This window comes from Urocitellus parryii, chromosome 11 (genome assembly GCF_045843805.1).
Source record: "Urocitellus parryii isolate mUroPar1 chromosome 11, mUroPar1.hap1, whole genome shotgun sequence".
In the NCBI taxonomy this organism is placed as follows: domain Eukaryota; kingdom Metazoa; phylum Chordata; class Mammalia; order Rodentia; family Sciuridae; genus Urocitellus; species Urocitellus parryii.
In genome coordinates this window covers 106,279,824-106,306,723 of record NC_135541.1, presented here as the reverse complement: position 1 = coordinate 106,306,723, position 26,900 = coordinate 106,279,824, and the positions used below count along the sequence as shown (strand labels likewise).

Below are 26,900 nucleotides of genomic sequence, written 5' to 3'. Positions count from 1 at the left end.
ATGCACTTGATATAAGAAAATCACAAACAGATACCGTGATAGGTAAGGCTTTTCTTAGAAATACATATTGATTCACAGGGTTTTTGCAGTTTTCACTCCACATCCTTAGCCACATGTCAAACCCAACTCAGAAATACAAAACTCTGAGGGCTCTTTTGATGTTAAAGGTCTTAAAACTATTAGTATTAACTCAAGTTTCAGTCTTATTGTCTTATAAAGAGGATGAGTGATAGATGATAACAAATTAAAATGGCCCTCTAGCTACAAAGGAACTTAATTTCTGTTCCTAGTGCAAAAGCGATTTATGATTTATTTTAAAGATCTTTTAAAAGAATTTAACCTTTTTTTTTTAAAGAGGGGGGTGGACAGAGAGAGAATTTTAATATTTATTTTTTCTTAGTTCTCGGCGGACACAACATCTTCGGTTTTTTTTGTATGTGGTGCTGAGGATCGAACCCGGGCCGCACGCACGCTAGGCAAGCGCGCTACCACTTGAGCCACATCCCCAGCCCCAGAATTTAACCTTTTATTTATGTGTTTTTATGTGGTGCTGAGGATCAAATCCAGTTCCTCACTGTGCTAGGTAAATGCTCTACCACTGAGCTACAGCCCCAACACTAAAGATATATGTGTGTGTGTGTGTGTGTGTGTGTGTGTATTTTTTAAGCATTTTTAGGACCAGGTGTGGTGGCACATTCAGTAACCCAGCAACTCAGAAGGCTGAGGTAGTGAGGTAGGAGGATCCAAGTTTGAGGTCAATCTTGGCAACTTAGACCTTGTCTTAAATTTTTAAAAATAAAAAGGGCTGTGGTTGTAGCTCAAAGTAGAGCTCCCCTGGGTTCAATCCCCAATACCTCAGATGAATAAGTAAATAAAAAGCAATTTCAGGTTCATAGCAAAATTTAAAGTACAGATGTTTCTCATATACTCCCTGCTCTTATATATACAGTCTTCCTCACTATTAACATCCCCAACCATATAACTGTTACAACTGATGAATTTGCCTCATCAATTATCTATCACTTGAAGTCTAGTCATCTAAATTCTTCCTTGTCATTTTTTGGGGGGTGGGGGTGGGTTGGACTTATAAGGGATTGGACCTAGCAGGACTGAGCCACATCCCCAATCCTTTTTTATTGTTTATTTTTAAGCAGAGTCCCACTGAGTTGCTTAGGGCATCACTAAGTTGCTGAAGCCGGCTTTGAACTTGTGATGCTCCTGCCTCAGCCTCCCAAGCTGCTGGGATTACAGGAGTGCACCACCATGCCCAGCCCTCCTTGTCTTGGCTATTTTAATAAGCGTGTAGTAGTCATTTGTACTTTTAGTGTGGAACAGACAACAAGATTGGCTCTGATTATTCTGAGTAACTGACTTGCTATTTATGCTTGAATTTTATTAGTTGGGGCTGTTAATAATTTTATCAGGTCAGACAGGTTTAAATGATAGGGTTGTTAATAGGTTTGAGTGATGCTTCAAAGATGCAGACCCAAAATCTGGATTTAGCAAAATTAAGAATGCAGCCATCACATGTAAGCGTCTAATCCTCAGATCTCTTAAAACAATAATGGAATTCAATCCTTCGGGAAAATTCTCTTGTTAGTGAATTTCTGTTCTCTTTCACCTTGGTCAGTAGGCCTTGGGCTAAAGGGAAGATCCTTAACATTTGATGCATACCTGACACTTAAGATAATCCCCATAACATAAATCCCCATAAATTTAATTCTCACAATTTCCCTATGTTTTGTATAATCACTATTTATGATTCATCAAACATTTAAGTTGGGATTTTTCCACCTCTTAGTCATTATGTGTGCTTTCCCTTCCACCTCAAATAGTCTTAATTTCTCCTTTTTTGCCTGGTGAATCTCCTTCAGAACTCATCTCTGATGTTACCACTCTTAAGGAAGCCAGCCTTCCCAATCCCCTAGGATTGCTTCCCTATTATAATCTCATTTCGTGTGTTATGTGTCATTTTCTGTGTTATTTGTGTCAAGTATCATTTCTTACTACATATAGGTGCTCAGTAAATAATCACTGTATGATTATGTCCAGTAAGTACTATAATCAGAAGTTGAATGTTGATCTCTTCAAAAACTTCCTTTAAATTACAATATACACAAAACCTAACAGGAAGTATTTCTTAATGAAATTACCCAAGAGACTCTTCCTCAACTTGATCTTAGATCTAAATTGGCTATCTAACAATAAAAGTTATTCATTACTCTATGTATACTGGCTCAGGTGTGATTCTGAGCTAAGGAACTGAAAGTCTTCAACAAGACTCCCCAGTTCCATTTGCTAGGCAAATGCTCTACCACTGAGCTACAGTTCAGCCCTTCTCTTAAGAGAAGTCCCACCTTTCTGATCAGCTATTTCTAAAGAAAGCTGGTGGAAAAAAGTTTCCAGAACTACAAATTCAGTTAGGAAACTACAAGCTGTGGACACATCTGCTGGTTTACCAGTATTTCTAACTTCCTGTTGAGCTGAAAACTGCTTGTTTTGTGGAAGAGCAAAATTTAATAGCAAACATCTAAAATGAAGAGTCCCAAAACTTTTGAGGAACAAACAGAATGCATCGTGAACACTCTACTCACAAACTTCCTGAGCCCAACATTGCACGTTGCCAAGCGGGACCTGGGCTCCATAGACAAACCTGACTCAGGTAAGGCTCCTGACCTGAGATGGTGATTACAATGAACCAGAGAATCTGAGTGTGCTTTTTAAAATTTCATCTTAAGTAAACTCTAAATTTCTAGCAACCCCTGAAGGGAAAGAGATTCTCAGTGAAGGAAAATTTTCTGACTACTGGTGTTGATAGCACATTGAAGTTCTTGGGGAGAAATTGTTTAAAAGACTAGAGAAGTTTTCCCCTTTGCCCAGATTCCTGATACTTATTCCATCAAGCATTGTGACCAATTTGTTTCCTCTTTCTTAGGAGAGGCTTGCAGCTTTGATGAGGCTATCATTGCTGGTCGCCTTCAGATGTTGGGTGACCAATTCAATGGAGAATTGGAAGCTTCTGCTAAAAACGTCATTGCAAAAACCATTCAGGGACAGGTCAGTTGTTTACTTCTTGCTATTGTTTTTTACTCTTTTCTATTTCAAACCTCCTTTTCTTACTATATAAACTGTGACTAGGAATGTCCTGTGAAAGATTTGAGGGCTTATATTTATCTAAGGGGATACAGCAGGAAATGCCCATTGCCCATTCTTTTTTTTTTTTTTTCTTCTTCTTTTTCTTTTTTTGGTACTGGGGATTAAACACAGGTACACTTTACCACTGAGTGATATCTCCAATCCTTTTTATTTTTTATTTTGAAATAGGGTCTTGCTAAGTTGCTTAGGGACTCATTAAATTGCTAAGGCTGGCCTTGAATTTTCAATCCTCCTGCCTCAGCCTCCTGAGTTGCTGGGATTACAGGTGTATGCCACCACACCTGGTGCATCCTATCAATTAACACAAGATTTTATTTTGCCCCATTTTATTTTGCTTTTCCACTGTGAAGTTTACTCTTTTCCCCTGTGTAATTAATAAGTTTTATAAAGAGGTACTTTGCAACTATGTAAATATCCTATAACCCATCACAATTTCAATCTGTTTACTTTTATATCACTACAACTTATGAATTTCCACATTATTCAAATATCCACATTACTCAACAGGAAGTTATCATCTGTTACTATCATTATTTAGATGCTCAAATTGTCTCGTATTTCTCTGGTGAGAGTCCTTTTGATTAGGACCATGACTCTTTTATGTGTACCATACTTTGAGTACTTCTTTAATTTCTAGTAGAAGATCTTTACTTTCCATGCTGTCTGGAGTCATCCATTCTCCAGGGAGCTGTGTTTTCTTTTAATGAAAAAACATGTTCAGAAACTTAGATCTGGGTCCCCTTCCATGTGATTCCCTTCTTAACTTGTTTGGACTCTTGAAACCTTCCTCTGACCACTGTTAGTTCCCCAAACCCCAAAAGGCCATGTTTGGCTCCACCTAATGGCTTTTGGATGAAGTCATTTGGAAAGGGGAAAGGAAAGATGAAAAGGAAGAGCTTTGTTTCTTTTTTCTTTTACTTTAGAGTTGCCTAGAATTTTCTTAGTCATGCAAACAATACCTTTACAATTTGGCTTACTGTACTTCCATGTACTTAATATTTTTCTTTCAAAAGTCATTTTTCTTTCATTTTATTCATCCTAAGCAATATGAAACCATGGATCTGATGGGCTATTTCCATGTTTTTCTAATACTCATTAAAATGTTAAAAGGAGAAAAGTTTATCCATCTGTCCCCTAATATTACTTCAGGTATCACCAGTGGCACATTGGCCACTCTTTGGGAGGCACTTTCTCTGCTGGATTCCTATATCGGCAGTCTCCTGTACTTTTTGAGTGATGTACTCTACTGATAGATCCTCTCTCCTCAGGTAGGAGCTGTACTCCAAGACACAGTGCAGTTCCTCAGCAAGGCCTGGTGTGCTCAGGATTCCAGCCTAGTTTATGAGAGAGCCTTTCTGGCAGTGTCAGTGAAACTTTTTGAATATGTGGCCCATGTGGCTCCTGAAGTGGTGAGACAGATGGCTGTGCCCATGACGAGTATGATCAATGGGAACCAAGCCATCCGAGAGTTCATTCAAGGCCAGGGGGGATGGGTAAGTATGTTGGAGCCCCTACCTTTGCTACGCACCTGCACTGTTTGGTATTAATACCTGGGACTCTAACTATGACCCTTTTTGTAAATTGGAAACCAAGCCAGAGAACAGGCCTCCCTACTTGGCTAAAATTGTTGCCATGGGAAAGGGGAGTAGAAGAAAGCTCAGCCTGTGGGGGTTGGGCTCCGCCGAGAGTCATATTGCCTAAAGTGTTGTCTACAGACTCTAAATTCATCTCCACTCCCTTCCAATAATCATATATATGAAGTATACTGTTGGTAGAGTTCTAATCTCTGCTTGGCTTCAGTGTGTTCCCTGGTGAATTTCTGGGTCTTTTTTTTTCTAACATCCTTAAATGTGTTTTAAGGAAATTCAGAACTTTAATATTATCTAACAAAAAAGCAGTTTATCTCATCTGTTGTAGTGGTAACTAAAAGACATTCTAAGCCTATGTCTTAGTAATTGTTGGAACCTCTGCTGTCATAGAGTGTTTCTCTATTTCTAGGATGTGGGGTGAGGAACAGTGTGTGTGGGGTGCCTATAACCTCAAGAATTTGGGAGGCTGAGGAAGGAGAATTGCAAGTTTGAGGTCAACAAGAGCAATTTAGTGAGACACTGTCTCAAAATAAAAAATAAAACTGTAACTCGGTACAGCACCCCTCAGTTCAATCCCCACCACCAAATAAATTTTTAAAAATTAAAAAACAAAATTGTTCCCTGGATTATCTACAGATCATTCACTGGTTTCTTAGGAAGTTTTTTTGGGGGGTGGGGGAGATTGGGATTGAACCCAGGGGTGCTTAATCACTGAGCTACATCCCTAGCCCTTTTGATTTTTTATTTTGAAATAGGGTCTTGGTAAATTGCTTAGGCCCTCACTAAGTTGCTGAGGCTGGCTACAAGTTTGGGATCCTCTTGCCTTAGCCTCCTGAGGTTCTGGGATTTACAGGTAATGCACCAAACTCCTGACACTTAGGAAGTTTTTAAAGACCATTCTTTGACTGTAGGATTTTCACTATTCTTCCTAGGAAAATCTGGAGAGCTGAAGAAGTGGAATTATTCCCCAGACCAACATCACTTCCTCTTTGACTGAACAGGGACTGATTTCTGGCAATTAAAATGGACAAAAAAAAAAAAAAAAAAAAAACTCGCTTCATCTGGCAGAATTGAACTTAGCTGAATAAGTAATTTTCTACTGATTATTAAAGTCAGGAGAAACTCCCAGAAGCCTATGGAGATTTTATACTTTCTTTCTTTCTTTACATGAATTTTAATGAGATTTTGTTGAAGCAGAGACCTCCAGACACAAAGTAATGACTTGTTATGGGTAAATTTCTAGGCAACAGGACAGGCCTTTGCTGGAGATTTTGGAGGAAACAGAGAACACTAGAAATTATTCTTTCAGATTTAGCCCTCTATTTTGGTAAGGATCTTGTCTACTAATTTTGCAATCTAAAGGGAGACTTTGGGTTGAAAAATCTTACATTATATCAAGTTGATTTTCTCTCAAATTTATCCCTAAATTTCATGTTAATTTCACCTGAGCAGAATTAATTTTATGTATTTTAGAGGCTGAAAGCCAAAAATTGCAGTTTGTTCATCTAGCCTTTTACTAGAAAAGGTCAAAGGAAGATTAAAAATTACTGCATGTTTATTGCCACAGGATGTAGGAAGTACCAACCCACATTTAGGACTGTAGCGCCACCCCAGTTTAGATGAAGCTAGTTGCTTACCACAGAGTTTTTGTTTGTTGTTTTCTGTACTGGAGATTGAACCCTGGGGTGCTTTACCACTAAGCTATATCTTCAGACCTTTTCATTTTTTGAGACAGGGTCTCACTAAGTTGCTTAGAGCCTCACTAAATTGCTAAGGCTAGCCTCAAACTTGCGATTCTCCTGTCTCAGCCTCCTGAGTTGCTGGGATTACATAAGTGATCCAATGGGTCTGGCCAGAGTTTTTAAAAGTATGGTTCACCTAGCACTTGTGAGTCTTATTAAATTGCTGATTCCCAAGTCCCACCCCTAGAAATTTTGATTTTGTAAGGAGTGGAGACTGGGGCCTGGGAACCTATCATTTCAACTCCATAGGTGATTCTAATGCACATAGAGTTTGAGAACTATCACTTTAGAAAAAAAGTTGAAAAATTACAAACCATAGGCCAAATCTATCCTGCTCTTTTTCTTTCTTTCTTTTCTTTTCTTTCTTTCTTTCTTTCTTTTTTTTTTTTGTAAATAAGTGTTATTGGAATGTAATGTCACTCATTTGTCTATATAGTGTCTGTGGCTGCTTTAACACTACAACAATAGAGTTGAATAGGAAGGGCAGACACCATGTGGCCTATGGAGTCTAAAATACTTACTAGCTGACTCTACAGGAAAAGTTTGCTGATCTCTGCTCTAGAGCTAAATGAACATTTCTTCTGGAGTAATTTTAAGCTTTGTTACAGTTCTGATAATTTCTATAAACACAGTTGTAATTAGGAATTAAACTCAAAGTTACTAAGCCCTTTTTTCAGAACTTCGTTTGAAGGTGTCTTATTTTTGTTTTTTTTTAAATCTTTTTTTTTAGGTACTAGGGATTGAACCCAGGGGTGCTCAAACACTGAGCCATATCCCCAGTTCTTTTTATTTATTTATTTATTTTTATTTTGAGACAGGGTCTCACTAAACTGCTTAGGGCCTTGCTGAGTTGCTGAGGCTGGCTTTTGAACTTGCAATTCTCCTGCCTCAGCATTCTAAGCCTCTGGGATTACAGGCATGTGCTACCATGCCCAGGAGAGAGTCTTCAGTCAGTCAGCGAGCTCTGTGGTTCCTGAGTTTCTGATTAAAGGTATATTTCTTTGGCCTTACAAGCAAAAGTGATTGTAAGTAAAAATTATTCTGTGATCTGTGTGTCTCACAGTAGTCCTTAAAAATATAGTCAATTAGTAGGCAGTCATCAGCTACACATTCTAAAACAACAACAACAGACTATTTACTTGAATGTCAGGAAGAAAATACTGCTATATGTACTTATTAAATCAGGTGTTAGTGACTTTGCCTGAATTTTACCAAAGCTAACTATTTTCCCTCCCTCAGCCAGCCATCTCTCTGGCTTTTAAATGCAGAGAAATAAATATACGAATCTATTAATATATTTTTGCTTTTCCAAGTAATACTTATTTTTTTCTATTCCTGGAAAAAAATCACAATAGGTTAATAATCCAGAGACAAAATTTCTTTTTTCTTTTTAGTAGAAATTAGCCATGTTTACTACCACCTAAGACAGTTGATATATATCTAAGTCCCTTATATAAAAATCAAGATGGTGAGTTTTGTGGTATTTGACCTCTTAGGCAAAAGCATAATATTTTCACTTTCACTAATGCTGTTTATGAAATAAAATTCTTCTGTCTATGCATTTGAACTCAGTTTTAGCAAGTGCAATCTAAATTGGATAGTAAACTGGGCATGGTGGCACATGCCTGTAATCCCAGTGGCTTAGGAGGCTGAGGCAGGCTTTTGCAAGTTCAAAGCCAGCCTCAGCAACTTAACAAGGCCCCAAACAACTTAGTGAGACCCAGCTTCAAAATAAAAAATAGAAAGGGCTGGGGATGGGTCTCAGTGGTAAAGTGACGCTGGGTTCAATCCTGGTACCAAAAAAAAGTCAGGCCAGCCCCTCCTTTTTCTTTTTTCCCCTCTATCATACCAGCTCCCTATTTCATCCTGTTTTGCCCCATAAAACATCAGACTGTGAATTTAGTTCCAATTATACTGCAGTGTATTGAGGTTAGAAGATACAGTGCCCCTTGAGATTATACCAGGCAAGTGGGTCAAACAGCTCTGCTTCATGTTGCTAGGTCATCCCATCTTAGGAAAGCTTAAGTGATTGGGCTGCTGGAAGAAGACCTTGTCTAGCTCAGAGATGACGAATGCCTTCCGATTGCCTAATTTTAACAATTTAATTTCACTGTAGGGTAATTATATGACGTTGGGCAAGTGACCTAATTCCTCTGTGCCTTACTTTCCACATCTGTAAAACAAAGATTATTTAGTAACTATTTCATAAGAATATTGTGAGGGATATATGAAACAATATACTCTGTAAAGGGCTCATCTTAGTACCTGGCATAATTTAACACTGTACTGTTAGCAATTTGGAACCCCTGTGATTTGGAGTTCCTAAGGTTCTAGATTGGCTTTTTTTTTTTCTCCATTAATTTTGTCTCTCACATACGTAAGTCAGTCTTAGAGCTTCACCTTTCACTTAATGTGAGTGATTCCTAAGTATGATTTATTTCTCTTCTTCTCAAATCCACAAACTAATGCTTATTTCTGCATGCCTTTCTTATCTCATACTCTCCTAGATTGCCATCCAACTGGCTCAGTCATTTTTACCCTTTTCCCTCTTTCGTCCTAATCATCCAGTTAATCTTCCTCATTTATTCCTTCCTGTCTTCCCTTATAATATGTGGGTCTCGGAGTCAGAAAGCATTACTCACTGTTTTTTGTTTTGCTTTGTTTTTTAACCAGAAAAAAATCCTAATAACATATAAAATGTTGCTGAAAGTATGCCCAGCAAAAGGAGGCTTTTTTTTTTTTTTTTAAAGGAGCAATCAAGAAACTTTCCAGGGTTAGATTGTGGCTCAGTGCCAGAGTGCTTGCCTTCCATGTGTGAAGCACTGGGTTCAATCCACAGCACAACAAACAAATAAATAAATAAGTATATTGTGTCCATCTACAACTAAAGATAATATTAAAAAGAAAAGAAACACTTTCCAGAAGCATTAGTTTGTTTCCATGCTCTTAAAATCCTTCAGTAAAACTTTTTAGGGTAATTGAGTATGTTTATTATCTTGATTGAGGTAATGGTTTCATGGGATACGTACATGTCAAAAGTGTACAGTTTGACATGTGTAGCTTGTTGTATGTCAGTACTACTTCAATAAAGTTGTTTTTTAAAAAGAAATTTGAGGTTGGAATGTGGCTCAGTGACAGAGTACTTGCCCAGCATGTGTGAGGCTCTGGGTTCTATTCCCAGCATGGCAAGGTTCCTGGCTTTCCACCAGCCTGGGATTCAAATCCCCCCAGGATGTGACCCCAACTGCCCTTTCTAGCCTCTACTGCTTTCTGTTTCATATTGCTTTTTCTCATCTCAACGTATTGAAATCTTCAAGACCAACTCAATGATCACTTCCTCCATAGAGGCTATCTAGAAAACCCCAAAAAAGTGATCTTTGGCTCCTTACACTTATTTGCATCACTTTTATGGTTCTTTTCACAAATAGCCTTCAATTGTAGTTATTTGTATATTTGTTGTTCCTATTAGAAAACAGGATCCTTAATGGGTACTTAGTTGTACTCTTCTCTAACACCCCTCTCCTCCATTCTCTCACATGTATATGGATGTTATAAATCTTCATTAAATTAATAAGTGATTAAAATGAAGCTTCAGGTTTGATTATACATTGAGCAAGATTCAAAGCCTCACCAAAAGTCCTGACTCTATTTTTTAAAGGTTAAATTGCTTCAATTGCAAGTTATGAATTGACTTTTGCCTCTTGGGGTTTTTTGGAACCGAGGGCAGAGTATGATCCCCTATGTGGAATATGGGAAGGTGACTCTGAAGTCTGTAGCAGGTAAACTGAAGAGCTTGATGAGGTTTCAAAATGTTGTCATGATAAACAGCAGATTAAGGGACCTTTCTTCTGAGGACAATGTGAAAAACACGACAAGTTAAACAAGCTTCATTATAGGTATTTTATGAGTCTCTTCTTCATTGCTTTTGATATACCTGAAATTATAGGTGGCATTTTGCATATCCTCTTTGGAACAAGTTTCTCTTTTAAAATAAGTCTGTTCTGGAGCTGAAAGAGGTCATTTCTTTCTGGCCTTTCTGAGCTGGACTCAGAGCCTCAGTAGCCCTACCACTTGGGCAGCAGCATTTGGGGAAGTGCTCTTCGCCAAGTTGCTGGGCCTCCCTGTAGTGAAGGCCCATCTGCTCCTGGCATAGTGAAATGGAAACCTAGACTGTGCCAGCATAGAGACCTGGAGTAAATAGTGTAATGAAAAACCAAGATGAAGTGGATTTTTCACCAAAGTCGAACCACTTAATATAGCATACTTTATCACAACAAATTTCTTTTAGGTATGCTCAAGACATGTTAAGTACAGGGAGTTATACAAATGCATGGAAGACACTATCATTGCCTTTGACCTGAAACTATAGATGGCATTTTGCATATCCTCTTTGGAATAAGTTCCTCTTTAAAAGAAAATTATGGGGAGCAAGAAGCAAATGAATAATTTTAAAAACTTCTATATCTGAATATAAAGACTTATATTGTAGGGGCTCAAACTAAGAGAAGATCATGGCAAGATAGAGTTAGGGGCAAGAGTCTTTTTTTTTTTTTTTAAATAGAGAGAGTGAGTGAGGAGAGAGAGAGAGAATTTTTAATATTTATTTTTTAGTTCTCGGTGGACACAACATCTTTGTTGGTATGTGGTGCTGAGGATCGAACCCGGGCCGCACGCACGCTGGGCGAGCGCGCTACCGCTGAGCCACATCTCCAGCCCAAGGGGCAAGAGTCTTAAAAAACAGGTGACTGAACTTTATGGCTTTATTTTCATGCTGGGAAAATAGGGGTAAAGGTAAGAAGTAGCAAAAGAAGTGGTAGTAGAATGAACAGTCTGTAGGTGATGTGATTGGAGAGGTTGGGTGGGGACAGATGATGGGGAAGGATCTGGCAACAAGCTGAGGAATCTGGATTTGTTCCTAAAGCCTATCTGTAAGTATTTTGGTACTTTTGTATTAAAGTGAAATATAAGAATTTTGGGGCTGGGGCTGTAGTTCAGTGGCAGAGCATTTATCTAGCATGTGTGAGGCACTGGGTTCGATCCTCAGCACCATATAAAAATAAACAAAATAAAGGAATGATATCCATCTACAACTCCAAAAAGAAAAAAAAATTAAAAGAATTTTCATCTACCTTTGTTGCCAGGAGACTCTAGACTGGAAGATATATAGATATATGGAAGATCATCTAAGAGCTCATTACTATAGAAAACATGTGAAAACTGGAATGGTAGTTAACGTGAGAATAGACAGGACAAGTTGAATCTAAGACATTAAACAGAAAGGACCAACAGGCCTTGGTGAACAAGAGAATGCTTACAAGGGACTGAGCATTTCACAGATAATGCCCATAGCCTACACTGAATCAATGGCCCAGGGATATGTGGAAAGGCAAGAATTGTGAAACTAAAGCTAAGATGGGGTAAGTGGCTTCCCTAGGGTAGAACATGCCTCCTCATAGAAGGTTGTTCTGAGAAACTGGAGTGTTTTTCCTATTTGATTAGTTTATCTTGCCCTAATAACTTCCCCTGGAATTCTCCTTAAACTTTTCTGCTCTCTAATTCCTAATTCCTTCATGATGGTGATATTTCCCCTCAAACTGGCACACCACCCTCTTGTTGGAGCAGGTGACTAGGACTGGCACTCCTGTTATCTTCTTCCTTCTGAACCCAAGAGGCAGCAGTGAGATTTTAACTCCTCCAAGTGCACATCTGCACTTTCACTCCCTCCTAGAGCTCACCCTTGATGGTTTTGGCAAATTGCTTATGAGTTTTTCATTGCATGCACCTCTGAGCCTGGCTAATCTATTTTTGCTCAACCCCATATTTCAGAACACTCTCTTATGGTCCATGCCAGACTGGTTTAAATGATTCATCTTAAATTCTTCTAAGTATTTGTCAAACTTTGTTGCATGACTTGGTTCCCCTCTGCAGCTCTTGCACTTCCCATAAGATACAAATGAATCAACACTATCTTCCTTGAAAAGCATTATGCTCTTCTTGCCATCTAGTATATGTAGAAGGAAATCTGTAAAAAAAAAAAAAAAACTAAATAACAGCTCAGATTGTTAACAATAAGACTAAAGGTTATTTTGTTTTGTTTTCTCCTTAAGCTTGTTTTTTGCTCACTTGAGTGGTCTGCTCAGGAAATAGCCCTGTAGCTAAGTGGGTTTTTGAGGTTAGTAATTTTACAATGTTTCTATACCTTTTGGTTTTACAGTAGAGTCAACTCCTAAGAATAGCTGCTTGCTTTAAAAAAAAAAAAGTGCTGCAATTCTAATAAGACACTATGAACAGATCCTTAGATTTGAGGTAAAAAAAGAAAACAAAAAAAAAAACTATGTATGGCAGTATCTAAGAAAGTTTCTTTCTTACATTTATTTCTCTTTTCCTTCCCTAAGGAAACTGTAAAAGAGTGTTCTGAAATTGGGGGTTGAGGAAAAATAGATTAGCCAAGCACAGAGGTGCATGCTTATAATCCCAGCAATTTTGGAGACATAAGGATCACTAGTCTGAGACCAGCCTGAGCAAGACACTCAGCAACTTAACAAGATCTTGTCTCAAAATAAAAAGGACTAGGGATGTAGCTCAGTAGTAAAACATCCCTAAGTTTAAGCCCCAGCACACACACACACAAAAAAAAAAGATTTAAGTTTTATTAGGTATCTTTTAACTTTTATCTAATAAAGAATAAAGTTCTAATTTTGATGATAGTGAGGAACTACTAAGGTGACAGATTATGAAACCATATATCTTATTTGTTCGAACATGGAAGATTATTTTCATTTTAGGATTATGCTTTGCTACTCTGCAAATAATTTAGTTTGGAATATTTCAATTCTTATCAGTAATCATGTCTAATACCTTTAGTTCTGAGATGTTTTATTAACTGGTTAAGGATGTTACCATTTTCTGCTTTCTTACATTGTATATCCAGAACTAACAGTGTTTTGCATTTAGTGGGTACTCAATAAAATTGTTGAACAAATTAATAAATTTTTCAAAGGTTTTTTTTTTCCTAAGTAGAAAGCAAACTTTATTTTATATCAAACTAAGCTTTGAACTTCCAAAGTTTAAAATACCAAAGCTTTTCTATGTCAAATAAAAATCAGGAATGTTGGGACTGGGGTTGTGGCTCAATGGTAGAGCGCTTGCCTTGCACATGTGAGACACTTGGTTCGAGTCTCAGCACCACATAAAAATAAATAAATAAATAAAGGTATTGTGTCCATTTACAACCATATATATATATATATATATATATATATATAAAAATCAGGAATGTCCACCTTTACATTAAAAACAAAAAAGAAAAAGAACAAAGTCAAAATATTCAAGCCAAGCACCATGGCACATGCCTGTAATCCCAGCAGCTCAGGAGGCTGAGGCAGGACGATCATGAGTTCAAAGCCAGCCTAGCAAGAGTGAGGAGCTAAGCAACTCAGTGAGATCCTGTCTCTAATAAAATATAAAATAGGGCTGGGGATTTGGCTCAGTGGTCAAGTGCCCCTGAGTTCAATCCCTAATACCAAAAAAAAAAAAAAAAAAAAAAAAACCCCAAAACACCAAAATAACAAAATTCAAGACAAGGACAAAATTCAAGACAAGGTTCAACAATAGTAATGTAAAATCTGGAGTGAATGACCAAAATTTCAAATTATCAATATAGCTCAGTTCGATGGATCTCTCAGTAAATTTCAACTTGAAACAACAAAAAAGTACTATTTACCAATAGTAAGTATAATAGTGATACTGTTTATATCATCTAATTTGAGGTATATAATCCATGGCAAGTTAAAAAATACAAACCACACACTGACTAAGGGAACAGAAAAAAAAGCAATTAACCATTATAGGAATCAAGAGAACACCTAAGCTTATAAAAACTTTCTTAATTAGTAGCATATTCTGAATATGATGTGCAGAAAACTATAATTAAAACAAGGTAGTTTTTTTATTAGTTGCCTAATTTTAAAAATGAGGAAATTTTGAACTATATCTCTAAAAGACCACAGAGTTATCACTGAAATATACATTTCTCAAGACATTGGGCAAAAAGTTCCCATTTATGGGAAATATGTTCTTTTTTTTTTCCACACAGTGAAACTGAGAAAAATCATATCAAATGATAAATCTTCTCTAATCTTAAATACCCCAATAATGCAAACATTGAGAAATGTAATTTTTTAAAATTCAGACTTGATACAGGTTATTATTAAACAAAGATGGACAAATGTTATTGCTTTTTCAGATTTTTCAAAATTATACATTGTTTAAACAACTATAATGCTCTTAAATCATACTGTAAACTTTTTTAAAATTTAAATCATAATTTATTTAAACAAATTGATATCTTTTTTTTATTATTAGTTGTTCAAAACATTACATAGCTCTTGACATATTTCATACATTCAAATTGATGATATCTTGCAGTTGCATATTTATCATGTTTTCGTTGCTGTTTTTTTGTTTTTGTTTTTTTTTACCTCAATGATGTTTTTTTTGTTTGTTTTTGTTTTTGATTAGTTGTTCAAAACATTACATAGCTCTTGACATATCAACTTGAATACTGTAAACTTTTGTACCTGCTTTTATTTTCTTAATGAAAACTGTTCAATCCAACAATCTAGGTTGAACCCTGTACTATATAAAGCAAGTCACAGTTCACATAAAAACGAATGATCAAGCCAGAGGGCCTGGTGCACACCTGTAATCCCAGAGGCCTGGGAGGCTGAAGGACCACAAGTTCAAAGCTAGCCTCAGTAATTCAGAGAGGCCCTAATAATTCAGCAAGACCCTGTCTCTAATTAACATATAAAAAAGAGATGGGGATGGAACTCAGTGGTTGAGGGTCCCTGGGTTCAATCCCCAGTACCAAAAAAGAAAAAGTGGTCAATCTTCAGTTTTTATTAAAATCATGATGTTAAGATAACAAAACTGGGGCTGGGGTTGTGGCTCAGTGGTAGAGTTCTCACCTAGCATGCATGAGGCACTGGGTTCGATCTTCACAACCACATCAATGTAAAATAAAGATATTGTGTCCACCTAAAACTAAAAAATAAATATTTTTTAAAAAGGTAATTGGGCTGGGATTGTGGCTCAGCAGTAGAGCGCTCACCTAGCATGTGTGAGGCCCTGGGCTCGATCCTCAGCACCACAAAAAAATAAATAAATAAAATAGAGATATTGTGTCCAGCTACAACTAAAAAATAAATATTTAATAAATAAATAAATAAATAAATAACAAAACTGGGTTCGATTCTTAGCACTGCATATAAATAAAGGAGAAAAACATTCATTTTAAAAAAAATTAACTAGGATTTACCAGTGGACAACGATGGACCCACAGAGCATTGTCTTTTGCATTCTGAGAAAAGTCTGTTTGTTTCTTCTTTACTTTCAGCTTCCTCTTCTGAAACATCTTCTTTATCAGCCTTTTGTTCCTCCTCCACTTTTTTCAAAGGTTGAGAAAATTCTAGTAATAAGTTTTTTTTTTTTTTAAAAAGGGTATGGCTGTGGTTTGTGCCCTTTTGAAGGACAAAGGCAGTCCGCCATAAATATCATACAAAATCCTAATGACGGTCCTGAAAGCAGAGTTGCTAAAGCAAAAAGTGTGTATGATCCCCAAACTGGTAATCCAAGGTCTTCAATAAAATAGTTGTGGCAAGTAGAACAGAACCTGGACAAAACCATGATGAAACAGGTTCAATGTTCTTTACTCCTTTTCGCTTATAAAGTTGATGGAGTCCTTCTTAGCCCTTGATTCCAGATAGCGCCTAAATTCACCATCTTTACAATGATAAATTGTAGAAAGAACAGTTGTGATAAACCATCCACTCAGTCCTGTCTGCTCTGTGACATCTACTTTTGCAACATTAACCTCAATAATTCTCTCCATTCGGCAAAACTTTCCAATTTTGGTTGAAGATTTTGACACACAGGACACCAAGTGCATGAAATTCTGTCATCCACTCTCCTTCCAGCAACTCTCTCCAGTTAAGCAACAGCACTAACATGGTCAGGGGAACTATGAGATGCCCAGAGGGTGCTATGAATTAATGAATTTTTATGAGTTTTTTCTAATTAAGAAAGTTGTATAAGTTTAAAAGCATCCTTAATTCCATTACACACAATTGACTCTTTTTTTTTTCATCTTTTAGGATTCACTACATATATTTTATTGTGATTTTAATTTTTTTTTTTGTACTAGGAATTGAACCCAGGGGCATTTTTACCATGGCCTTTTTTATTTTTTGTTTTGAGACAGGTTCTCACTAAGTTATTTAGGGCCTTGCTAAATTGCCAAGGCTGGCCTTGAACTTGTGATCTTCCCGCCTCAGCCTCCTGAGTCTCTGAGAATACAGGCATGGGTCAAAATTTTGTATTCTTTTTAATGTGAAGTTTTCCCATATTTTATGTGTTTTTAAATAATCAAACACCGGATTATTTAGAGCAGCAAGAAAGTCACCTTAATGCTAGGTGGGGATAATCTGAGAAATATTATCATATTCCAACATTATTGCTGAGGAATTATAGTTCATTTTAATTTATGTGGACTGGGATCAAAACTATTTGGAATATTGGCTTCAAGTTGCCTATAACCAAGACACCTCAACTATCTCCTTTCTTACTGTTGGGCCCAATAAAGAGGATGCAGCCTCTTGGTAATGTTCAGAATCATGATTTCCTGAAAGGAGTTTGAATAATGTTGGGAAAACAGAAAGGATTGCTAATATCTTCAATAGAGGAAGTCCAAACAACATATTTCCCAGTTTTCCTCAGGATTATTTCAGACTAATTTTGTTTTCATATCATTTATTGAACCAAGATAATATGCTCATTTGGGTTTGTTCTCACACTGAATTAGACCTTGGGTGGATTTGTACCCACTGAGGAGAGAGTTTATGCAAACTGAGGCACTGAAGCTTTTTCAAGAACAGCTGTTTGTCAGGGCCAATGCCACACATACAGAATGACTTCCTGAAACAATATCTGTTCTAAGACATTCGTTGCAGAGTAAAAATGTCTACTATAGAAACTGTTCTTCAGGCTTGTTTGTTTTGAGACAGAATCTATGTATGTTGCCCAGGCAAGATTTGAACTCTTGGACTCAAGCTATCCTCCTGCCTTAGCTTCTTGAGTGCTGGTACTATAGATATGCCTGGTTCTCAGGCTTGACCTAGAATTCACACTGTAGTCAGAAAGGTAGCTGATTTTACTTTCTTTTTGTTACTGTTTGCCAGCATTACATTCTGGAGATATTGTGCTGCCTTGTCAGGTACTCTTGGCAAGGACCACTAGCTCCTGGTTCCATGTAGACCAGTGCTCTTGGCCTTTATGTCCAGAACCCAGGTGAAGCTCAAAGAGCTGCTGGGGGGTTGAAGAGGTGCTGAAATCAATACTTCCCTAATGGAGTGCAGGACTTCCCCAGCTCTGGGAGAGACATAGACTGTTAGAAGCAGCTGACTTTGCTTCACCCAAAAGAAAATATGAGGTCTGTATGGCAGATTATAAAAGCTCTGAATAAAAATCCTTCTCTGATGAACAGAAGTTTACTGTTGATCACACTGACAAGAAACTTTTGGGAGACCGGTACAGGTAGAAGATGTGTCACTCCAAACATGGTTTCCTTTCTGGGTCTAACTGAACTTTGTAGAGTTCTTATGGAACACGAAAAAAAAAACAAGATGTCAACAGGGCCTTTATACTCACTGACAAAATGGGCAGAGGCAAAAGTTATCCATGAGAACTGTAGTTCTGCATTTTCTCTGGAAAGCAGAGAGAAAGATGAATTTTGCTTAAAGGTGATGGGGTGGAACAGTCTCAGAGCTAAGCAGACGATATTTTAAGTTCTGGTTAGCCTCTTGTTTGTTAAAAACTTGAATTGTCACCAGCTTTCTTTGTTGAGAAGGAAGGCGCTAGGGCCCTGGAGTGAGATGATGGCTTTGTTGTGTGACCACAGAGGCTGGTTTCATACTAATTTCCTCTAGAGCTTGTGATGAAGTCAGTAAACCACAGCCTTCAGCATGCTATGTTCAGGCAGCAGCAGTGGCTTCTTGGTGGTGTCTCGGCCATGACACACATTTGACATGCCCTCCCTTAACCTACTCACAGACTGTTTCTCTTACTCTGCAGCATGGACCAAAGAGAAATTCTGCAGAAGTTCCTGGATGAGGCCCAAAACAAGAAAATTAACAAAGAAGAGTTTGCCAGTGAGTTTCTGGTGAGTCCTGTGTGTGACGCTCTCAGAGTAGTTTCATACACTGTTTGACTATAGTGATTCAACTCTTCTAGACCAAATTGCTCTCAGGACAAAGTAATTATCAGGCCTTGAAGGAGAAGAGGGCAATCTAAAAGTCTGACTGCTCTGGTTTTGATACATTTAGGCATTTTATTAAAAATACTGTTTTTAATATTCTGTTTGCTAGTGTTTTAGAGTTTGGAAATCCTACAGAGGCAAAACACAACTCCAGATGTATAATTACTAATCTAATATTAATTGAACATTCAGAGTTCCCTAGGCATCAGAGTTGTGGTTTGTACTTCAAATCACTAATTTTAATTAATATTAAGAAGAAAGAGAGCACAATTAATTTTTTTATAGAATATTGTTTTTAACCTCCTCATGGGATGCCATTTGGATGACAGAGGTTTTTGAAAAGCATCAAAACTACTGATTGTCACTTTTTTCTTTTCTTTTTCCTATGAGAAAAATATTAGAACATGTGTTTTTATAATAACAGGGTTTCCCTAGCTTACGTTGCTTAGAGAGGTGGAAAGGATGGGGTGGGGAATAGAGACAAGTGAGGGCCATGAGAGAAATACGAGTGTAGCCTTGAGTCAGATAGATTGATTTTGCAGAGGAACAATGCCTTCCTTTGAAGGAACTGTAGGTATTGGTGCAATGGAAGTTGGATAGACCTCATTCACTCTATTACCTGGCACATCAGTGAATGTAGGATGTCCGATAGTACCTCTCTTGTGTTTTGGAATACTTGCAGCTGTATTTCAGAGCTATAAGAATGGCTCTAAAGAAGAGGGGAAAAACAAGAGAACTGATACTTCATCAATCAAATTGTAGACTATTTGACATGTTCCTTACTCTTCCCAAATCGCTGTTTTTTAATATATATAAATATATTAACATATACATATATTTGAGTTGTAGATGGACATAATACCTTTATTTTTATGTGGTGCTGAGGATCGAACTCAGTGCCATACATATGATAAGCAATCACTGTAGCAGTGAGCTACAATCCCAGTCCCCAAATCTCTTATTTTCTATTTTATAAAATGGGGATAATAATTTATGTCCTAATCATTTTTATAGATTTGTTGTGATGATTAAATATCAGTAATAATAATAATGACTATAGTGATAAAATGTGAGTCGCATGCTATGGTGCACACTTGTAGTCTCAGCTACTCAGAAAACTGAGTGAGAATGATTGCAAGTTCCAGGCCAGCCTAGGCAACTTAAATATATATATATATATAGTGGTTATTTGGTAATATTTATTGAGCATGTACCATGGATCAAGTTCAGTTCTAGGCAATACAATAGCGAACAAAATGAGTAAGTCTTTGCCCTCCAGAGCTAACATTCTGGTACCAGAGAATAGATAATAAAATACTTTGCAAAGTCTCCAGTGATCAGATATTATGGATGAGTGATGAGATGTTATGATAGGAAACCCCTATGTTAGTTCAACTTGGAATAATATTATGGTGTCATTTTAAAAAATGTGCTTCTGCTGCTACTAGCCAGGCATTCTGAGCCTCTCTGAAGAGATTTATCAAAGAGAAGGTAAGGAGCGCATATGTCTGTGTAGACACATGCCTGCTCTGGGATTGTGATTCCTGATCCAGATTCTCCAAAGGATAGAGGCAAAAAGTGAGCTGACTGGCAGTGCCAGCCTCTGTTCTATTTTGACTGTATTTTTTAAAAATAGTACAGACTGCTTTCCTAATATCTTACCGTTTTAAAGCTCGGGTCATTATACTCTCTTACCAAATTACAGCAACTACCTTTAACTGGTTTCATTGCTTCTAGCCTTTCCCCACCTTCAATGACTTTTCCGTTCAACACCCAAGTGATCTTTTAATAATATAAATTTGGTCATTTCTTCCTTTCTTAAGAACTTTTTATAGTTCGTATCTTTTAGTTGTTTATAATAGTAAAATATAATAACATTTAGAAGAGTATGTAAGACATGTAAGTATAACTATAAAGCAACCACCCAGTCAAGTAATAGAGCACTGTCAGACTCCAGAAGACCCCAATATATCCTTTCCCCAGCAGACCCCCTCCACCCACCCACCCCACCTTGCCACAGGGATAATCACTATCCTGACTTTTATATTAATCACTTCCTTTCTTTTCTAGCTCCTGATTTTAAGAATCTTGTTTTTGGGTAGTGATTAAGTGGAACCTCACTGTTCACTGACTCATGTCCTCCAGTGGAAAAACAGAGTCTCGCCCTGAGCCCCACCTAAAGGTTCAGCTGAGACACCAGAGGAATAGCAGTGGGGGAGTGGGGGTGGAAGTGAACGGGGTCAGATTGCTCATTTGGACAAGCTAAATACTGCCATTAGATCAGAGGGCTTTCCACCTGGTAATGTCCCACACCCCACCTTCAGCCTTTAATGTCTTCTCCCAGCATGTGATGTTCTGAGAATTGAAGATTGTGTGACACAAGGCCACTGCTAGTAGGTGGTATTCTTTGTGGGACTTACCAAAAGGTATCCCTCTTCTGGAGAGATGCTCTGTGCATCTTTTCCCCTCCTCCATGGTTCAGATTTCAGTCCTCACTTCTGCCTTATCCATGTATCTTTGTGCAGAGCACAATATACTTAACTGGATCTGGCAGGCCTACTGTGACAGCTGATATAAAATGCCATGCTGCTTAGGTCTGTTCTCTGTGCCAGGACTAAACTAAATTCAAAACTTTCCAGTGGCGTACTTTCCCTCTGCCTTGAGCATTCCTCACATTCCTCTTTACCTAGTTAACTTTTTTATTTTATTTTTTTAAGAGACAGGGTCTCGCTAAGTTGCTTAACACCTTGCTTTTGCTAAGGCTGGCTTTGAACTCACAATCCTCCTGCCTCAGCCTCCTGTGAGGCTGGGATTACAGGCATGTGCCACCGTGCCTGGCCCTAGTTAATGTTTCATAATTCTTTAGATCTACATTTGGTGGGGCCTTTTTTTCCCCTTCCTCTTTTTTTCTTCTTCTCCTTCTCCTTCTTCTTCTTCTTTAATATTCTTTTTGTGGTACTAGAGATTGGGCTCTGGGGCTGGGTGTGGTGGCGCACACCTGTAATCCCAGTAGTTTCGGAGGCTGAAGCAGGATGATCACAAATTCAAAGCCAGCCTCAGCAATAGCAAGGGGCTAAGCAACTCAGTAAGACGCTGTCTCTGAATAAAATACAAAATAGGGCTGGGGATGTGGCTCGGTGGTCAAGTGCCCCTGAGCCCTGAGTTCAATCCCCCGTATCCCACCATCCCCCCCAAAACTCTGGGCCTGGAGCATATGAGGCAAGTGTTCTACCACTGCATTACAGACATCTTCAGCCCTAAAAAGTGTTTTCTTGACCTCCCTGAATAGACCAACTTTCTTATTATAAAAGTTCTTATTGGCTCCATCTGGTATTTATACTTATCAAAATTCCAATTTTATATTTATTTGTGTGGTGCCCATATAAGGACTTGGATCAAGAAGTAGGACACTGCCCACACCACAGAAATCCCTTGGGTATACTTCCAAATAACAGTCCTACACCAGTAAGATTAGTTATAAACACTATCATGATATAGTTTTTTTGCATTGCTTTAATATCTAGTTCACTAAACAACAGAGATTAATTGTATCTGTCTTTGAACTATATGTAAATAAAATCAAGTTAAATGTTCTTTTTTAAATATTTACTTTTTAGTTGTAGTTGGACACAATACCTTTATTTTATTTATTTTTATGTGGTGCTGAGGATGGAACCCAGGGCCTCGCACGTGCTAGGCGAGCACTTTATCTATGAGCCACAACCGCAGCCCCTAAATGTTCTTTTATGTCTTGTTTTCTCACTCTACATTCTATTTGTAAAATATCAATTTCATTGGGTGTAATTTTTTCTAATCATTTTTATGAATTCTATCAAGGGTCAATAGATGAAATTACTGATACATTGAGAGAGGTAAGTAGCCACTTAGGGTGACATGTCTATTTCAAATTGCCATAGTTAGTGTCCAGTTTTTAGCTTTGCTGATCTAGAAATTCAGATGTTTTACTATATCCAGCATTGATCAAGAGCAAGCAACTGGCTCATAATAATCAAACACCAGAAATTCACTAGAAATCAGAAAACCAATTTATCAGTTTTCAAAGGGAGAAAAGTAACTCAAACAGGGTAGAAGTTTGCATTGACTGGCCAGTGTATTTCCTCTTTGTAGGAAAGAAAGTTTGAAAAGTCAACTGTAAACAGAAAGTATTTGATGAACCAGGTGTTGTCACTTATAATCCCAGCAACTCAGGAGACTAAAGCAGAAGGATCACAAATTTAAGGCCAGCCTCCACAATTTAGCAAGACCCTCAGTAACTTAGTGGGTCTGGTGAGGTAGCTCAGTGGTAAAGCGCCCCAAGGGTCAATTCCCAGTGCCAAAAAAAGGGAAGTGTTTGATGAGCATGGTGATTTTAGTGGCCTCAACTATGATGGTGTGATGTCTCTGTCTCCTTGTTTGAAATTTCAGGCTGGTGACCAACAACCTATCCCAGACAACACTAGGGACATAGTACAAGTGCTTGTTGTTGTTTTTTCTTTTTCCAAAACAAGGACTATCCTTTTCCATTAGCACATCCTTTGTCAGATACACTGCAATTTATAAAGGAATAAGTATCCTCTTGTACCAGTTACTGCGGCTACTTTTGTTCTTATAATGTGTATGTTTCAGTCATTATAAATCAGTTAAAGCTTGGTTATGTGTTATGTGTTGGTCAATTTTGCTGCATGCATTTAATGTTAAGAATTTCTTTTCTACACTGGAGGCAGATGAAGCATCTTCATTTAAAAAGTATGTGTAAAAGTATGAATTGTAAGTCAGGTATTGGGCTAAATATGTATATATAAGTTCCTTGGATGTCTACATATATTTATTTGTAAGAATACAGAAATATGAACATAGCTTTATGCAGATATGGTAATTTGATTAATAGTGATTTTCTGCCTTTAAAAAATATTTTGATATCCAAATAGGAATCCAAACAACAAAAAGACTACTGATACCACTTTACCTATCAAATGGACCCATATTTAAAATATTATAATTCTAACATTGGTCAGAATTCAAATATATGCAGTTTTATATAATACTGAAATGACCTTTCTGGAGGCAAAATTTGTATACAGTTTCAGCAGACATAATAATATAGATCAAAGTTTATTATAATGAGAAAATTCTTTGACCATTCTTACAAATTCATCTGAAGGAAATAATAAAAGATATTTATGGTTTGGCTACATACTATAGTATTGTTATAATTATGAAATATTGGAAGTAGCTTTAATGTTCAACAATAAAAAAATAGGTTAAGAAACTTTGGTTATATTCCATATAATGGAATATATATGCCACTATTAAAAAACAAAAACAAAAACAAACAAAAAACCCACCACAAATTGGTAAGTAAAAAGAGCAAATTACAAAACCCTGCCTGTGATCCCATCTTTATTATAATAATACATGGATAAAAAGTTGGAGGGTACTATTATAAAATAATAAGAGTAGTTAACTCTGGATAGTGGGATTATAGATGATTTTTATCATCTTATTTTTGTTTCTCTGTATATTCCAAATTTCCTTCAATGAGTATGTATTTTTTACCTTAAAAATATATACATTTATGGGCTGTAGTTATAGTGCTCAGCTGTAGAACACTTGCCTAGCATGTGTGAAGCACTGGATTTGATCCTCAGCACCTCATAAAATAATTTTTTTAAATTAAGGTATTGTGTCCATCTACAACTAAAACAGTTTTTTCGAATATTTTTTTTAGTTGCTGATAACCTTTATTTTATTTATTTATTTATATGTGATGCTGAGAATCAAACCCAGTGCCTCACACATGCCAGGCAAGTACACTACCACTGAGCCCCAGCCCCAGCCCTAAAACAATAAAAAAAAAAAAAATCTCTATTTAGGGCTGGGGCTATAGCCCAGTGGCAGAGCATTTGCCTAGCATGTGTGAGGAACTGGGTTTGATCCTTGGCACTGCATTAAAACAAATAGAATAAATGCATATTATCCTTTTACAACTGCAAAAAAAACTATATTTACAAATTTCCTTTAGTGTCGTTGGATTCCATTCAAACAATAAAAAAAACAAAATAAAAGTTTTATGTTTCTTGGGTCAAAGATATTTCTGTAGAAAGATAAATATGATATTCATTAAATATTAAGACATATTTACTAAGTATGAAGGATTCATTGAGCTCTAAAAGGAAAAAAGATGCTCAGTTCTGAAGGCCAGGTTTAATTGCTAATGTTGGTTTAAAAGTTACTAGAAATCAGACTGGTCTTGTAGCAACTTCATAGACAGACCAGGGAAGACCTGGAAATATGTTGTTTCAATGTTTTTAAAGTAATGATACTAACTAACCAGTTGTGAACACAGTACCTCTTGCACAGCAGGTGTACAAACATCTGTTGAATTGAAATGATTCATTGGTGTGAGTCAGCTTATTGCTTGAACATACTTATTAACATTTCTTGATTTTTATGCACATTAAGGTGAATTTTTTTTTCTGTTGCCACCAGAATAATTATATCACATTCTCATCTCCAGCCTCTCACTAGAGTCCATCTAGTCCCACATTTTCAGTTGTTCACAGGACATTTTTAACAAATATCTTGATATTTCCTTCTATTTTATGTATCTAAACTTGACTCTCCCCAGTTTGGCTATTGCCTACCCACCTACCCATTTACCCCACTGGTGATTTGGAAACTAGCCTCCATAAATTTGATTATCTTGTTAAAAGATAATTATGTGCACACTCAGGGCCAGTTCAGTCTGTCCTCTTTTCCTACTGGTAGTACTCCTGTTTGCTGGGTTTGAAGGCCAGAGCTCCTAATTCTACCCCTTAGCAGTCATGCTTTCTTTCTCATGTTGGAGGCTTCATATAATACTGACCTACAGTTGTAAGCTCTGGAGATAGTCCAACTTCAATTTCTTCTTTCCCTAGCACAACAGGCCAGGTTTTTTTTTTTTCCCCCTTTCCAAAATACAACTTATATTATGCCTTCTATTCAGTAACCTGGTCCTTCAAGGCAAAGATATTGTGGTCTTTTCTTTTTTGGAAGTGATTTTAGTTAATTTATAAGTCTATCAGATTAAAAACATGCAAAACTCAGTCCTGATTTCTAGAGTCTTAGCACCCAACCCCAGTTCTGTTCTTTTTTGAAAGGAAAACAGTAATATAGTCCACAAACTGATTGAACTTACTATTAGCTTATCAAGCACACATAGATTTTGGTTTCTCATATACCGCCCTATTTCAGAGCCCACATGAGATGCTGGCCTTTTCACTTGATTCTCCCAGAGATTCTTCCCTGGGTTTCTCTTGACAGTGCCTCCTCCATGGAACTCACATCCCTTGCCTTGTGGCTGACCAAGAAATACCTAGTTTCAACAACAACAAAACAAAAGAAAAAACTACCTCTCTCCCCCACCCCCAGATATATACCATCTCTCCTTTGGGTTGGGAGTGTAGCTCAGTGGTAGAGTGCTTACTTAGCATGCACAAGGCTCTGGGTTTGATCCCCAACAGTGGGAAAAAAAAATCACTGCTAGTCATTTGAGAAAATTTCTTATTTCCTTACTTCCTTTTATTAGTTTACTCTGTGGAAGATAACAGACCATAGTCATGGCTGAGAATTGCAAAAGGAGTACCAAGGATATATTTATGAGAAAGGAAAGAAATGCCCTAGTTTAAAAGAAGTAATATATTACACATAATTGTCAGTGACATCAATTTGTGCAATAGTGAGAGAATCTAGGAGACATCTATAGATGCTTTGTAACTGGAAGACAGTGGGAAATATGGAAGAAGCAGCTTGGGGTCCAACTACAGAGAGCCTTGAGTATCTGGCTAAGGAGTTCAGTTTTTTTATTTCCTAGTAGCAAAAGTGATTCATTGGGGTTGGGGCTGTAGCTCAGTGGCAGAGCGCTTGCCTAGCATGTTCGAGGCACTGGGCTTAATCCTTAGCACCATATACAAATAAAATAAAGGCATTCTCTTCATCTACAACTACAAAAAATTTTTTAAAAAGTGATTCATTGAAGTTAGTTTGTGCATAAGACAGATAAGAAAAGCAGTATTTTAGTAAAATTAAATTAACAGAATTATGCCCAATGAATGTGGAGAA

The 26,900-nt window shown here is 37.2% G+C and overlaps 2 protein-coding genes and 1 pseudogene across 6 annotated transcripts in view; 2 read left to right on the top strand and 1 right to left on the bottom strand.

Annotated features, from left to right (window-relative positions):
* The first annotated feature begins 1,727 nt into the window (after positions 1 to 1,727).
* Positions 1,728 to 5,763, top strand: Bcl2l15 (BCL2 like 15). Its single transcript, XM_026394183.2, has 4 exons — positions 1,728 to 2,662; positions 2,936 to 3,057; positions 4,425 to 4,649; positions 5,678 to 5,763. The coding sequence occupies exons 1-4, from the start codon at positions 2,536 to 2,538 to the stop codon at positions 5,693 to 5,695; spliced, it is 492 nt and encodes a 163-aa protein (XP_026249968.1). The 5' UTR covers positions 1,728 to 2,535; the 3' UTR covers positions 5,696 to 5,763.
* Positions 5,764 to 15,795: 10,032 nt separating this feature from the next.
* Positions 15,796 to 16,497, bottom strand: LOC113186632 (thioredoxin-related transmembrane protein 1 pseudogene; annotated as a pseudogene).
* A 2,120-nt stretch (positions 16,498 to 18,617) lies between these two features.
* The window catches only part of Ptpn22 (protein tyrosine phosphatase non-receptor type 22), a 58,918-nt gene continuing 50,635 nt past the window's right edge, over positions 18,618 to 26,900 (top strand). For all 5 annotated transcript variants that reach the window (XM_077790982.1, XM_077790984.1, XM_077790983.1 and 2 more), the window contains exon 1: positions 18,618 to 18,704. In XM_077790982.1, the coding sequence (XP_077647108.1) occupies positions 18,618 to 18,704 (87 nt within the window). The remainder of the gene's footprint in view (positions 18,705 to 26,900) is intronic.